This window comes from Podarcis gaigeae (genome assembly GCF_964106915.1).
Source record: "Podarcis gaigeae genome assembly, chromosome: 16".
NCBI classification, from domain to species: domain Eukaryota; kingdom Metazoa; phylum Chordata; class Lepidosauria; order Squamata; family Lacertidae; genus Podarcis; species Podarcis gaigeae.
This window is the reverse complement of record NC_139693.1, coordinates 13,018,640-13,033,051: the sequence shown is the minus strand read 5'-3', so window position 1 is coordinate 13,033,051 and position 14,412 is coordinate 13,018,640. Positions and strand designations below refer to the sequence as shown.

Sequence of the window (14,412 nt, the reverse complement as noted above, 5' to 3'; positions counted from 1 at the left end):
CCAGGTCCAATCCCAGATTTACAGAAGCCGTCCCGGTTTCTTATTTGATCCCGGAAATACCCCGCTTTTCCTTAGGACGTCCCTATTTTTATCGGAGAAACGTGGGGAGGGTATGAATTTTGATCTGTTTTAGTATTTTAACTTCTGTATGTTTTAAAGCATACAGTATGTTTCTCCGTTTTCTCATTTTCAAATTATTGTAAACCACTTTGAGGTTGTTGGTTGTTGTTTTTTACAGTCAAGTGGTATATAAATTTTATGAAATAAATAGAGAGACACAGACACACACAATATACATTTATTTTTCCGCCCATCAGGCCTCGTCACTTTTAAACCAGAGGATGGAAGAGAAATTAATTCGGATTTTTCCGTGGAGCCCGAACAGGACACAATTCGGGTATTTCCGGACATTGCCAACCAGAGCCTATTCGGCTGTTTACGTCCATTTCCGAACTTCTCTCTCTCCACAGGTTTCCGGATGTTGCCTCTACCTTCCCCGCTCCCTCTCCCAGTGACTTTCTCTCCCACCCCAACGCAATAGAAAGCTTTAGCCACGCCCCCTCCTTTTCCTCCCTCCCTCTCTCTCTCTCTCTTCCCCCCTCTCTCTTTTTCGCAAAAAAAGAAAGCCCCGCCTTTCTTTCCTTGCCCAACCAATCAACTCTCCGCCGGCGCCTTCGTGTTTTTCCGTGCACCGTGGGAAGTAGAATCGGCTTGGCGTTCGGAACTTTCCGCCAGACCGCTGGAGGGTAGCGGATGACGAGAGCGAGGCGTGCGAAGCCGCCGTTGTTGTCGAGGCGGCTTTCGAGTGTTTCCGGAAAACAGGCGGAACTTCCCGAAGCCCGGCGGAGGCGGCCATGTTGGGAGCCTCCGCTGTGTGAAGCTGAGGGGCGGCGAGTGGAGCTCGGGCACCGGCAGTGACGGGAAAACGGTGTCCGGGCCCGGTTCTGGAGGCGCGCCGGGGCTCGGAAGCCTCAGACCAGAAAAAGGCTCGCTTTGGGTCCCGGCGTTTCCCCGCTTCGGGTTTTTTCGACTGGTGCGGCCTTGTCCCCGCGCCTCATCCTCGGCCTCGCGTGAACTGTCAAGCCGGGCACCCCTCATTCAAACCCGGCGGGGCGCGGGACCCACCTATGTATAGGCGGTGCTGGTGCCTTCCGACCACCCATTGAGCCCCATTTCCCCCATGCTGGTGGCTTGGCCGCCCCCCTCGCCGTGAGGAGGAGGAGGAAGAGCCGGAGGAGGAGGAAGACCCCGACCCCTTCCAGCTGGGTCAGGGCGAAGGAGAAGGGGAAGCAGCTGAGCAGCAGTGGGGGGACTCTCCCCTCAGGCCCTGCCCAAGGAAGCCATGTCGAACAGTGGTCGGAGTCCCCTGCCCACCCTCAATGAGAGAGACACGGAGCAGGTAAAAGGGCTGGATGTGCATTTGGGGAGGGGGTGGGATCCAACAGGGAAACCTGGGGGTTCCTTGATCCCACATATATTCCTTCTGTTGGGGTTAATGTGGATGGGGAGGCATGTCTAGGTTCTTCTTTGAAAGGAAAAAGGAAAAGTGATCCTGGTTCGGTTAGCCCAGCACATGTGGGAAATTTAGCAGAGGGAATCTTCTTCTTTTCCCATGTCACAGAAATGTAGTGGTACATCTGTTTGTGTGGGTATGTGAAGCCTCCCACGTATTCCCCCCTCCCCCACCAGGCTGTTGTCAGAAACCAGATAGATATTTTTAAAAACATAGCACCACACGGGTGGCAATCCTGCATGGGAAGCTGGATAAGTGCTGTCCCTTTAAGAGTTGCGTGGTAGGGAGAATCTAGCCAGATGAGATGTTCTTCACCTCCCACCCATTCCCCCTCCTCAGTCTAAGTCTCTGGAGCACTGTGATGGGAAAAGCTTAAGGCTGCCACTTTCCTTTTTAACTGCCTGTGTTCCTGTGCCTTTTAAAAAACCTATAAAAGCATTTTGAGGCATGCAGAAATATAGCAGGTGAAGCGTTGTTCAGCTGTTTGTGCAATTCCAGGGAGTGTGCTTCTCTTGTTTTTATTTTCCTGTTTGATAGGCAGGTGCAGGGAAAGATTGAAAAGGTATAGAAAAGAAGGGGCAACCCTGACCTCCTCTGTGCTCCAAAGATTTGGGGGTGGGGGAGGAGCTGCATCTGACTTGATTTTCCATTCCATGTACTGTAATGTTTAAAGGGGAGCATTCTTCGTGGAGCAGCTTCCCATGAAGGGATATTGTTACTGCTCCCCCCTTTTTTTAAAGTGACTCTGCTCCTGTGCTGCTTTTCAACAGTAGGTTGTTGTGGAGAAATTCAACAGGCATAACTCTCACCACCACTGATTCATCTCTTACGTGGGGGATGCAGGGGGAAGCTTACCTTTCTAGATTTCATGAGCAGGGTTAACAAAGCAAATCAATGAATGGCAACTCTGCGCTGTAAACTTTGGACAAGGCTTGAGTGCTAGGAGGAGGCTGGGAAAGGAAACCTTCAGGCTTACCTTCTTCTTGTAAAGGTGGATGTGTGGGGTAATTGGAGTGGTGGCAGAAGTGAATAACATGCAGGGTAACATCCAGGAGGGTAGGTAGAAACACCAGGAGCTGGAGAAGAAGCGGCTATTTGGGTGGAGTTACTACTACCTGTCACTTGTTTGGGACATCGTGAAAGGTATTGCTTTGGTGAATGGTTTGGGTAACAAGCAGCCACCACTGGGACGAATGAATCACAGGAAGGTGCAGCTAAAGGTGGTTAGAGAATATCTTTCTTGCATCTTTTCTCTTTTTATCCAGAAAGAACACTTGGGAACGGTACTTAATAGTGAACAGTGCTGGTACTGAGAGGAGCTGTATTGGTTTGCTTGCTGGACTGAAGAAGACAATTGAGCAATGGATAAGAGGATGAGGTTGAATTGTCAGGAATTGCATGTGTGTGTGTAATCTTGCATTTTATTCTGAGAGATTGAGTCATTGAGTAGTCTTCCCCTTTTTGCTCTTTTGTGGCAGGGAGTGCTGTTGTGGGATGCACTGGGGAGCCAACTCAATCTAGAAGGCTGCAGGAGGTTGAAATACCATGTGGAGACATCACTCTTCTTCTCCCATTCCCCCATCCCCCTTAAGTACCACTCTTGCCTTCATGCTTCTCTTTGGATTATTATTTTGGATTGAGGAAGCTTGTCAGTGAAGCAGGTAGAGGATAGCACATTTTCTAGACATGTAGATAGGTCAACTACCTCAACTGAGTTTGAGGTTTGATGTTGCCCAAATGATACCTTAAATCACCAATAAGATTGCAAAGTCTGGTTCTGAGAGGTATATGTCAGGAACACTCTGTCACTTAGGTTCAGTCCCCATTCTGGAGTGCACTACCATGGGGGCTATCTCTGAACATGATGTATGTGTGATAGCATGAGTGAATTGCCCAGGTGCTATGGACAAAGGGCATCTCCTCAATGAAGGTATACCACTTTCATGCCCTTAAAAGGGGTTTCATCCAAGAGTTTGAAGCAACACCTTAACATGCATTCCCCCCAGCTGACAAACCCTTAGAGATTCCAAGTCATGAGGCATCATCTTGTTTGGGTGACTTCTGAGTGCCTACCTAATCTATCTGTGGGCAATTTTGTAGATGACACAGTTCAAGTGCTGAAAGCACTCCATACATGTTGTTCAGGTAATCCTTGTAATCTAAAGTAGAGCAACATTGTTCCTATGTTTCAAGTGTAGGGTGGAGACTGAGAAAAGTATGGTTTCACCAAGGCCACCTACTGAGTTTGTGGTGAGGTGCAGTTTGGACATGAGACTTCTCAGCTGCTATTCTACATGTGGAATGCACATAGAACATTTCAGTTTTATAAGCTACCTTCTTTCAAACTAGGAGCATTGCTGGGTCAGGCCAGAGGACGATCTACTGCTGCATCCTATTCTCACAGTGACCAAGCAGATGCCCTAAAGCAGAGCTTTCCAAAATGTGTCATGACATATTAGTGTGTTGGCTACAGTGTGTAGGTATGTCGTGCGAACGCTCCCAGTGCTCCTCCTGGGGCTGGAAATGGGTTAGTTTAACCTCTAGTTTGCTAGTAAAACTGAATTACTGTGTCGTGAAATGATGCATGTCTAAAAAGTGTGTCACCAACATGAAAAGTTTAGAAAGCTCTGCCCTAAAGGGAAGCACGCGAACAGGACCTGAGTGCAACAGCAACTCCCCCCACTTGTAGTTCTCAACAACTGGTATTCCAAAGCATACTGCTTCCGACACTGAGGACAGAACATTGACATTGATAGCCTTACCCTCTAAGGTGGTGGCCATCACTACCCTCCTCTTGGTACAAGTTCCATAGTTTAACTGTGCTGTGTGATTATGTGCTGTGCAAAGGAAGTACATTATTTCGTATGTCCTCTTTCTTTTATCTGTCCTGAATCTTCCTTTCCTTTCCTTACCTTTCCTTACCTGCCATAGCTTATTTTTTTGCTACTGTACATGAGGAGTGATCATATGTACTCTCTCCTTCCTCCTTACATCACTTGACTGCCCCCAGAACCAGCACTCCCTCAGAGCCGAGAAGAGGATAAAAACCCGCTTCCCACCCTTTTTGTCTCATTCATCCCTCTTACGTGCCTATTTCTCTCTCCAACAGCTTTTTGCTCTTGTGGGCTGCTCTTTGCAGCTTCCGCAATCTCTTAATTGCGTTGGTGGGACAATTCTTTCTTTGGCTGGGCTGGGGCAGGTGGGTGGAGGAATGCATCAAGGATTAGGTGAGCTGTAGCTGATGGTTAAAAATTTCCTCTGTAGTTATACAATACATGTATCTTGGGCCACATCCACACCATACATTTGAAACCACATTAACAATCGTGACTTTTTCCAAGGATTCCCAGGAAGTATAGTTTGTTAGGTCTGCTGAGAGTTGTTAGGAGTCCTCTATTCCCCTCTCAGAGCCACAATTCCTAAAGTGGTTTAACAACCAAACCCTCTTCCCAGTGGAATTGTAGCTCTGTGAGGGGAATAGGGGTGTCCTAACACCTGTCAGTACCTTTAACAATCTGCAGTTCCCATGATCATTTGCAGGAAGCCATGGCTCTTAAAGTACTATTTTACCACTTTAATTGTCTAGTGCGGATGTGGGCTTGCCCTTGGTAGTTCAGCCCTATGAGGAGGCATGGTTGAGCAGTAGCTTGTGGGTGCCATTAATGGGGTGACTCAGTGGCAGACAGAGATAGATTTAGGTGGCACAATCCACTGATAATTTCTCCTGCACATTCCTCATTAAAGTGAATGAGAATGCAAGTACAAGAGCACAGTTCATATTTTTTAACAGTGCCACCTTGTCTTTAGCTGTGATTCCTTAATTGCAGGGGTTGGGCTAGATGACCCTTGGGTGTACTTTCCATCTCTACAATTATTTGAGTCTATGATAATATCCTGATGGATTGTACTCCAAATTACAGTATTGAGTTGTGGAGGGTAGTGGAATGGGGAAAGGGCTGTAGAGCACCTGCTTTGCATGCAGAAGGCTCCTGGTTCAATCCCCATCATCTCCAGAATGAGAAAACCTCATGTTGGAAACCCTGGAGAGCTGCTGCCTGCCATTGTAGACAGTACTGAGCTTGATGGACCCAATGGTCTGACTTTGCAAAGGCAGATTCCTATATTCCAATGAGAGTTTGCTGTTTGAGGTTGTGCAGTGTGTGTACTGACTCATTTCCAGCAATTTATAAACTTCTCCATTTCAGCTTGCAGTGGCTGCACCTCACTTTGGAAGTTGAACACTATGACTTTAGGGTGAAGGGTAGGTAATTAATGGTGGTAAAGCTAAAGGGACCCCTGACCATTAGGTCCAGTTGTGGCAGACTTTGGGGTTGCGGCGCTCATTTTGCTTTATTGGCCGAGAGAGCCGGCGTACAGCTTCCAGGTCATGTGGCCAGCATGACTAAGCCGCTTCTGGCGAACCAGATCAGTGTACAGAAACGCTGTTTACCTTCCCGCCGGAGCGGTACCTATTTATCTACTTGCCCTTTGACGTGCTTTCGAACTGTTAGGTTGGCAGGAACTGGGACCGAGCAACGGGAGCTCACCCCGTCGCGGGGATTCAAACTGCCAACCTTCTGATCGGCAAGTCCTAGGCTCTGTGGTTTAACCCACAGCGCCACCTGCATTCCTTATTAATGGTGGTATTAGTAGTAATAATAATGCATCACACTGTCCCGTCTTTGCCAGGGTGATGGGTAATCCTGAGCCCCTTCCATATTCTACATCTTTCCATTTAGAGACACCTTGAATCCCCTGCCCTATTATTTGAAGCTGTTGCTTGCTCTTTTTGTTTTCTGACATATTTTTGGCCTTATAAGAAAGTTGGGAAATAACGACTGCCGCCTCTTTGGGGAAGGGCCATTGTTCAATGGTACTGCTGCTTTGCATGCAGAAGTTTCCAGGTTTGATCCCTGGCACCTTTGCATAGGGCTGGAAATGTCCCCTGCTAGAAACCCTGGAGAACCACCATCAGAGTAGACAGTGAGCTAGATGGAGTTTGTGCAAGGCAACATCCAATGTCCAAGAGATGCTGTTTCCTTTGCTAGCACACTGGGTGCTCTTCCTTTGAAACTCTTACCCTAGTAAATTTCTCCCTTCTCCTTGGAAAGTAACAGAGGTGGGGCCATGTTAGTCTGGTGCAGCAAAAATAGCAGAGTCTTGTGGCAACTTAAAGACTTAGCACATTTATTGCAGCATAAGCTTTTTTGGACACATCTGATGATACATGAATTGTTATCCTGAGTTACACAGGTGTATACAGTTTATTCACATGGTTTGGTGGCTGGCTGGCTGTAAACAGTGAGGTCAGAGGGAAATAAAATGCAGAGAGTGATAATTACATAATTAACTATAGTAATTCACAAAACAGTTATTGATAATAAAGACATCCTGGCATTGATATGCCAATTCACACACACACACACACACACACACACACACACACACAAACTGCATTGAAATCCTTTGTTTTGAGCTAATTCGCAGGTGATGGTATTAAAACTCTTGCTGTATTGAAATCTAGTACTTCCGTGTTGCTATTTCACTTGTGATGTTCCAGAATGGCTACTTTAAGATCATCTACAGAGAATATTTTGGGTGGGTGAAATGTTCCCCCTGCTTGCTTTTTAATATCGACCTTTCTGATGTCAGGTTTGTGTCCATTATTCTTTTGGATAGAGACTGGTCTGTTTGTCCTACATAGAATGTAGAAGGGCATTCCTGCCAAATGATGCCATATATCACATTGGAATATGAGCAGGTGAATGAACACTTGATGTCGTGGATGACATTATTAGGTCCTGTGATAGTGTTGCCAGGGTAGACATGGGGACAGAGTTGGCATCTGCTGCTCATAATAACTTATGTACTCTGCTGGATCACCTGTGTGGTGCTACCTCTCTTCCTCATATTTTCTGTTTCCATCATTTCAGATCCCTTCTCAGAATCACCCTCCTTTGGTTCAACTGCACATTCCTCATCACAGTGCTATAGGTTGGGGAAACCTGTGACATGCCCGTCCTCTCATGCAGCCCTCTGGATGTTGTTTGTTTGTTTACCATACTTATGTGCCTCTTAAGGCAGCCTGTAAGTACAGTGGTACCTCTGGGTGCGAACGGGATCCGTTCCGGAGCCCTGTTCACATCCTGAAGCGAATGCAACCTGCGCATGCGCGGGCCGCTTCTGCACATGCGTGTGACATCATTTTGAGCGCATGCGCGAGCGGCAAAACCCGCAAGTAACGCGTTCTGTAATTTCCAGGTTGCCACGGAGCGCAACCCGAAAGCGCTCAACCTGAAGCAACTTTAAGCCGAGGTATGACTTTAATACATAATAATAAATAAAGTATATGTAGCAGTGAAACCGAGAAAGAACAGTGCATCTACAATATGGGCTCTTTGGGGGGAGGGGTAAGGTATGAAGCCAGTAAGTAATAATAAATAAGAATTATTGCTTCTTGGCCTTTTGGCTAAGATCAAGAGTAGTGTAAATAAGAATTCAATGCAATATTAAACAAAGCTGCAATACAGTTCAATAAAACAAATCTTTAAAAACAAAAGCATAGCCACACCTTTTGAGAGATGTCCTTAGAGTCAGTTATCTGCTGGGAGTGGCTCCAGGCCCTGTTAGCCTTCGCCAGCACAGCTAATGGCCATGGATAATGGGAACTTCAGTCCAGCAATGTCTGGCGGGCCAAAGGTTAGCCACCCTCAATATAAGGCCTTTCAGTAATTATAATAATTCATGATTTCTTCTGTCTTCTTCATCATGCAGTTTTACATGGCCCCTTGTTAAAATGTTGATTTTATTAGTATGGTTTTGATTTGTATTCTGTCTTGGAAAGTTACTTAGAAAGGTAGCGTATGCATAATGCATTGATAACAACAATTGATTAATAGAATTAAAATCTGTTTTGGATCATCCTTGGGAAGATTCTTGCAACTCTCTACTCCAAGCAGGTTAAATAGCAATGAGGGCAACTCATTGGTGTACTGAGCATTACTTACTCTCTACTGTTTTGTGTGTGTGTGTTTTGAAAAGGGGGGGAGTTGTGCTTTTCCAGAAGGTAGTTGCAGGGTGGGGCAAGACAGGGTGCAGCAACTGTTCCGGTTCTGCAAAGACTGTGAGCGCACCTTGTGACGTGCTTAACAGATTACAGGGGAAAGGTAGCAAGGGTAGGTAGGGGTGGTTACTTGAAAACACCAGCTGCAGGAGAGAGGCCTGGCAGGCCTTGAATTCCTTCTCAATGAGCCTTCACCCACTGGCTTTGCTGTCCTCTCCTCCTCCGGTGAGTCTCCTCAGGCCCTGCGCCGCCTCCTCAGTTTTGGCTCCCACAGCTGCCTTCCACTTGATTGTGCTTTTCCTTATTTTCCCAGGGGAGAGTGGTCGCCCTCCCTATGTGTTACAGAGGGGAGGGGGTGGGAAGCATCTAACTCGAGTCTTTGGGGCTCTCCTCTTTCTCTGCAAGCGCATGCATGTGTCTTAGCAACAGGGCCTGAAAAGGACAGCTAGCATGGAAATGAGACAAGTATAACAGTGGACTAAATATATCTCCAGCATCCTTTATCTTAGGGGTGGCAGAGGAAGAGAAAAAAAGCAAGAAAAGAAAAAGAAGGTTTGAATCTGGTGCCTGGTACCTTTTCTTTTGAGCCCTTCTAGCTTTGGTCTCATCAGTGGGGTTTTTTTTTTAAACAAATGTGGGTCCAGAGAAAGGAAAGCACATCCTCCACCTTGGTTTATAAAGCAAGAACAACTATTTAGCAAAATAACCAAATTCAGTCAACATTTAAGCATGACTGAATCAAAGTAGTTCTCTCCCCTCCTCCCTTCACCCTATTCTTTCCTCTGTAGTTTCAGCTTAAACTAGTTGAAAGCGGAGGGGGGAGAGCCCATATGACTCAGGTTACCTGTGGCAGCTGCACCTTCTTAACTGAGTAACTGAAATTTTGATATTTTTTTTGTTTTTGTTTCCTGAGAAGTGTGCTGCTCTTTTCTCCCTTTCCACCCTGGTTTTAACATTATAATACATTTCTGTTGCTTTTTGCAGATCTTTCTTTGGTAAATCTTAAGTATTCAAGTATTCCCTTTAAAAGTAAAGTCAGGGGAGATTTCCCCCACCCCACCCTTTGGCCTTGCCTTGATTGAATGCTTGTATACACACAACTTAAACCCTGTTATTATATAATCTAATCATACAGAACTCCCTTTTTATTGGAAATCCTGTCCCCAGGGGAGAGCTGATCCACTCAATTACCCTGTTGCTTTTGATGTGTCCAAAACATTTCCGATAAACAGGTCTGTGTGCTACCTTGTGTGGCTGGCTCCATCTCCTGGCTGGTGAAACATAGCAGCACGGCTAGAGAGCTTCTGCTCCCCTTTCCAGCTGAACCCTCACAGTTGTTCCATCGGTCCCACTGTGCTGCTGGTCTGGGCCCCATCCCTTCCTTGGTGAGAGCTTGTCAGTGTGGCATGAGGGCTGTTTCCAAGGGACACGGGGAAGGTATAACTTGCGGAAGAGGCAGCGTGTGTGTGTGTGTGGGGGGGTGACACAGCCCTTTGTTGCTGAAGAAGTGAACTCCCACCATTCTTGGCTCCCATCTTTTTTGATGGGGGTCAAAGCGAATTTAGAAAACAGTTGAAAGGGGAATGCTTTTGTTTGGATCCAGGCTTCCTAGCTAAGGGTTGTGCTGGTTGAACAGGCCTAATCCAAGTTCCCGGCCTAGAAACTGAATGTCTGAATGACTGACAAGGCCAAAAAGGGAGAAAGGGGTCATGAACTCAGAGGCAGCAAAGTGAGGATTTACATGGAGACAGTTTGCACTTGCTGTCTAGGAGCACAGGCTCCCATATACATAACCACAGCAGGATATTTCTCTTGAAGCATCTCAGCTTTTGAGTTTCGGCATTCGTGGTTGGATCTCTCTGTCCTTCTGTTTGTTATTTCTGTCTCTCCCCCCCTGCATTGCTCCAACAATTCATATTGGAAATCTGTGGAGGCCAATACCAATAGGGGTGACTTATGCATCACTTTGCAGCCAGCTGTTTTTGTGCCCCTTCCTCCCACCTTTTTCTTTTTATTCCTGCTTCTTGAGGACCCTTGTGCAAGTGCGGTGGATGAGATGCAGTGACTGGATATCATGTATATCCTGGCAGCACATTTATTCAGCCTGTCTAAGAAGAGGGTTTTTAACCCAGCCTTTTGCTTTCCATTGGGAGGGTGGAGAACGAGGAGGAGGGCAAAGTTTTCTCGCTTGCCAAACTGGTCAAGCCAGTTCTGATAATGATTGGTGTTCTCTTTCTTTTTCTGTGGTGCTCCAGGAGAGATTGAGATTTTAAAAAAACACACATATACTGTATGCCAGTCTTGCAAGCTACACTTGATAGATGGTGAACTTTCTGTAACAAGTAGAGACTGTAGTTAATACCCAGTGGAAAGCTTGGGCTGTAACAGTACATTTTGTTATCCTTTATTACCCAGTATCCAAGGCACATGCTATGCAGCTTTGCAAATTTAGTTGCTTAGACCAGAGCACACATAGTCTTAAAACCTCATTCGCGGGTAGAGGAATCTCCTCTCTTGCATCCGTGGTTTGTAATAGTTTGCTGCATTTTTATCCGATTTATTTGTTGCTGTAAATTCCTAGCATCTGCTGCTGCTGGTGTAACTTTTTTTTTTTTTTTTTAATGTAGGGTTACAAACCAAATGTGCTTTGCTGGTGTGGCATAGGAGCTTAAATCACAAATGAGATTCAAATCTCACCTCAACCACAGATTCAAGGGTCATTGGCAGTGATACGGGGTGGAAGCGTTTCCAGATTATTTTTTTCAGTGCGTAATTTTTCTATGTGAAATTTTTTGTTTCGTAAGTTCATTCGTAACAACAAATGGATGCCAAGTGCAAATAAACATTAAGCAAGTTTTTTAACTTCATATAGGTATAATAAACATCTCAAACAAAACGTTCTGGAAGCACCTGGTCAGCCACTGTAGGAATCAGGATGCTGAACTTACATGGATCTTTTGGTTAATCTCTCTCTGTCATCTTTAATGCTGACTCTTGTACTATAGCTGCCTGGGCCTTCTGGCAAATTCCAAAATAGCAGCTTCTCCATGATCTATGCATTTCCTGGACATTGTCTAAATGGCAAAGATCTGAACAGAAGCCTTCTCTCTCTGCCATAGCTAACGTGGCACTTGGGACCAGTTTTTCAGCTTTGGTTGAGCTTTGTGTCTTGAAGCCATGCAGTCTGCAGTAGTATTGGAGTTACTCAGTGTGTTTTGGAAAGAAGTACAACGGGGTCTCTCAGTATTCCACTGACCAGTGTTTCTATCAGCAGAGGTCTTCAGGTAATTTAATTTGGGGGAGGAGAGGGTAAACACTTGCAAAGAAGGGGTCTGATACCATTCCACAGGGCCAGCCCTACCACTGGCATAGGGAAGCAGCTGCCTCAGGCTTGGAAGATGCTGAGGTTGCTACTCAGATGTTAGTGGGCAGAGCTGTGCATGCCATCTGGCCTGCCCCGCATTCTGTTAGCTAGCCTGCTGTCCCCAACACTGTCCCATCTCTAGTACTGAAGTAAGGTTCAGCAGTTCAGTCAAGAGAAAGGACTGTAGCCGCATGGTAGAGCGGCTGCATTCCATGCAGAAGGTCCCAGGTTCAGTCCTCGCATCTCACTGGCGAGAGACAGATCACTGCCTGAAATCCAAAAGAGCGGCTGTCAGTAAGTGCAGACCATACTAAGCTAGAAGGAGCAGTGGTCTGATTCATTACATTCCTAACTTCTGGTCTGATTGGCTTCCCAGCTGGTGCTCTCAGGAGGTGGAGGAGACACGATTGCTTGGTTATTTTTAAAAGAACATACCATTTGACATTTCTAAGTGTGTGGAGAAACACCCCAACTTTTGGCCCCAGTAATGTAGTAAGCTGGTGAGTACTTAGCTCCCCCTACCTTCACCACACAGGCAGAGCAGTGTGGCTGTGCTTATATGGCCCATTAGAAGCTCTGTAGCTAGCATTGCAAATCAGGAGGCAGTTTGCAGGAAATGTGGATTTTTTTTGGGGGGGCGCGGGTGTTCCCTGTGACCTGGAATGATCAGTGTTAAACTTGTAGATAGAGATGTATTAAAAGAATGAATGCTACCCTTCCGATAGTGCCTTGAAAAAAATTTAAAAATCAAATGTGCAAAATGCACAGAGGGGAAAAATGCTCATTAAGCAATCCTGGACCTGGGTTAGGAGAGCAGAGCGGCGTCAAAGTTCCCTCTGTGCATAAATCTACTTTTAATTAAAACTACCTGAATGGGAGACTTGAATGTTCTCTCTCTCTTTCTCTGGCTTTCCATCCTGAAATCTCCTCTGTACATTATCCGTCATAAGGTTTACTCAGAGCACACAATGTTCTGTTACAGTTACAGTTCGGCAAACTCGTTTTCCCTAGCTGCTGACTTTTTCCAGGGCATGTGTTTGGATTCACGTGCCTTCAGGTACAATGGATTGCAGCAGGTTCTGTTGCTGTCTTAAGACTACTTCAATTTTCTGAATATTAAAGCTCATTTTCTTTGCAATGTGGAAATTAGTTACTGCCTGGAGATAAGCCTCCAGGTTATAGGTTCTGCTTTAATACTACTAACTGCCGCACCTAAGAAGTAAGGTGGCTGGGGATGGGGCCTGTGCCATAGTGTCTATGTGTTCATGCAGTAGCCAAAATTGCAGTCAACCTGGTATAATTAGGCTTGCCGTTGCACAAGAGGATTGTAGATATATATGTGTGTGTGTAGTAGAATTATTCATTCCCTGGCATCTCCAAGTAAGGCTGGGAATTAATTCCTGCCTGAAACCTTGGAGAGTTGCTGCCAGTCAGTGTAGACAGTACTGAACTGGGTATACTAATAGTCTAGCTTTAGCACAAGGCAGTTTCTTATGTATTTGAAAAACAAGAACAACTTTCATTTAAGTTAAACAAGGAATTGGGAATTGGATCCAGCAGGTTTCCCCACCCCTAGTGGTCCACTTTGACCTGTGGACAGTAAGGTGAATGGTTTGAGGGCTGTTACTCCTCAATTTTGATTTACTGTATGTTTAAGCCACCAGGTGTTCTCTCAGACTGAGAATAAGAAAGGAAAATGGTGAATGGTGTTTGTTGAATTGCCATTGGGTTGGGTTGTAGTGAATAATAATTATCATTTATATGGCATCTTTTTGAATAGTGCTGGTATTGGCCTTGGGTAGTTGTGGTTGTTGGTCATTAATTTGATTCAGCATTCTTGTAGTAAAGAATCTTATTCCAGATTGGAACAGTGGCTAGTGCAGTTTGTTTTTTAAATCTCTTATTCAATTTACATTGAGCCCCAGTGCCCTCATCTATATACAGAGAGGGTTGAACATTTACAATACGGTATGATCACATCTTGCGTGGGTCTTACATTCTGGTGCATATACTCGAACCACCCCTGTGTATGCATCCTTATATTTCTGGAGCACATGCACTGAGCAGGCCTTGCCCAGTAAGTAAGCCAGAGAGCTTTAAAGCTCTATCTGTGCTAGGAAAACCTGATGCAAAAAGAGCATTTAATGCCTCTACCTTGCGTGCATTTAATTTGTGCAGTTTCAACCAGCTGGCCTTCAAATGCACATGGTTGAGATTGCACAAGTTAAACGCATGTAAGTTGCGATCATACTGTAACTGTCAGACATTTGGTTTGTTGTATTTTATGTAAAAGTAATTACCGTCTCTTACATTGGTTTGGAAAGGGATGCGGGTGGTGCTGTGGTCTAAACCACAGAGCCTAGGGCTTGCCAATTGGAAGGTCGGCAGTTCGAATCCCTGCAACGGGGTGAGTGCCTGTTGTTCGGTCCCAGCTCCTGCCCGCCAGCAGTTCAAAAGCATGTCAAGTGCAAG

General features: G+C 45.6%; 1 protein-coding gene across 8 annotated transcripts in view; it reads left to right on the top strand.

Annotated features, from left to right (window-relative positions):
* The first annotated feature begins 691 nt into the window (after positions 1-691).
* Positions 692-14,412, top strand: part of MARK2 (microtubule affinity regulating kinase 2) — a 112,008-nt gene continuing 98,287 nt past the window's right edge. For 3 of the 8 annotated variants that reach the window (XM_083716234.1, XM_083716233.1, XM_083716231.1), the window contains exon 1: positions 692-1,399. In XM_083716234.1, the coding sequence (XP_083572360.1) occupies positions 1,343-1,399 (57 nt within the window). In that variant the 5' untranslated portion in view covers positions 692-1,342. Of the gene's footprint in view, positions 1,400-8,648; positions 8,802-14,412 lie in introns of those variants that run through there. The other 5 variants (XM_083716241.1, XM_083716239.1, XM_083716230.1 and 2 more) reach the window with 3 other exon arrangements.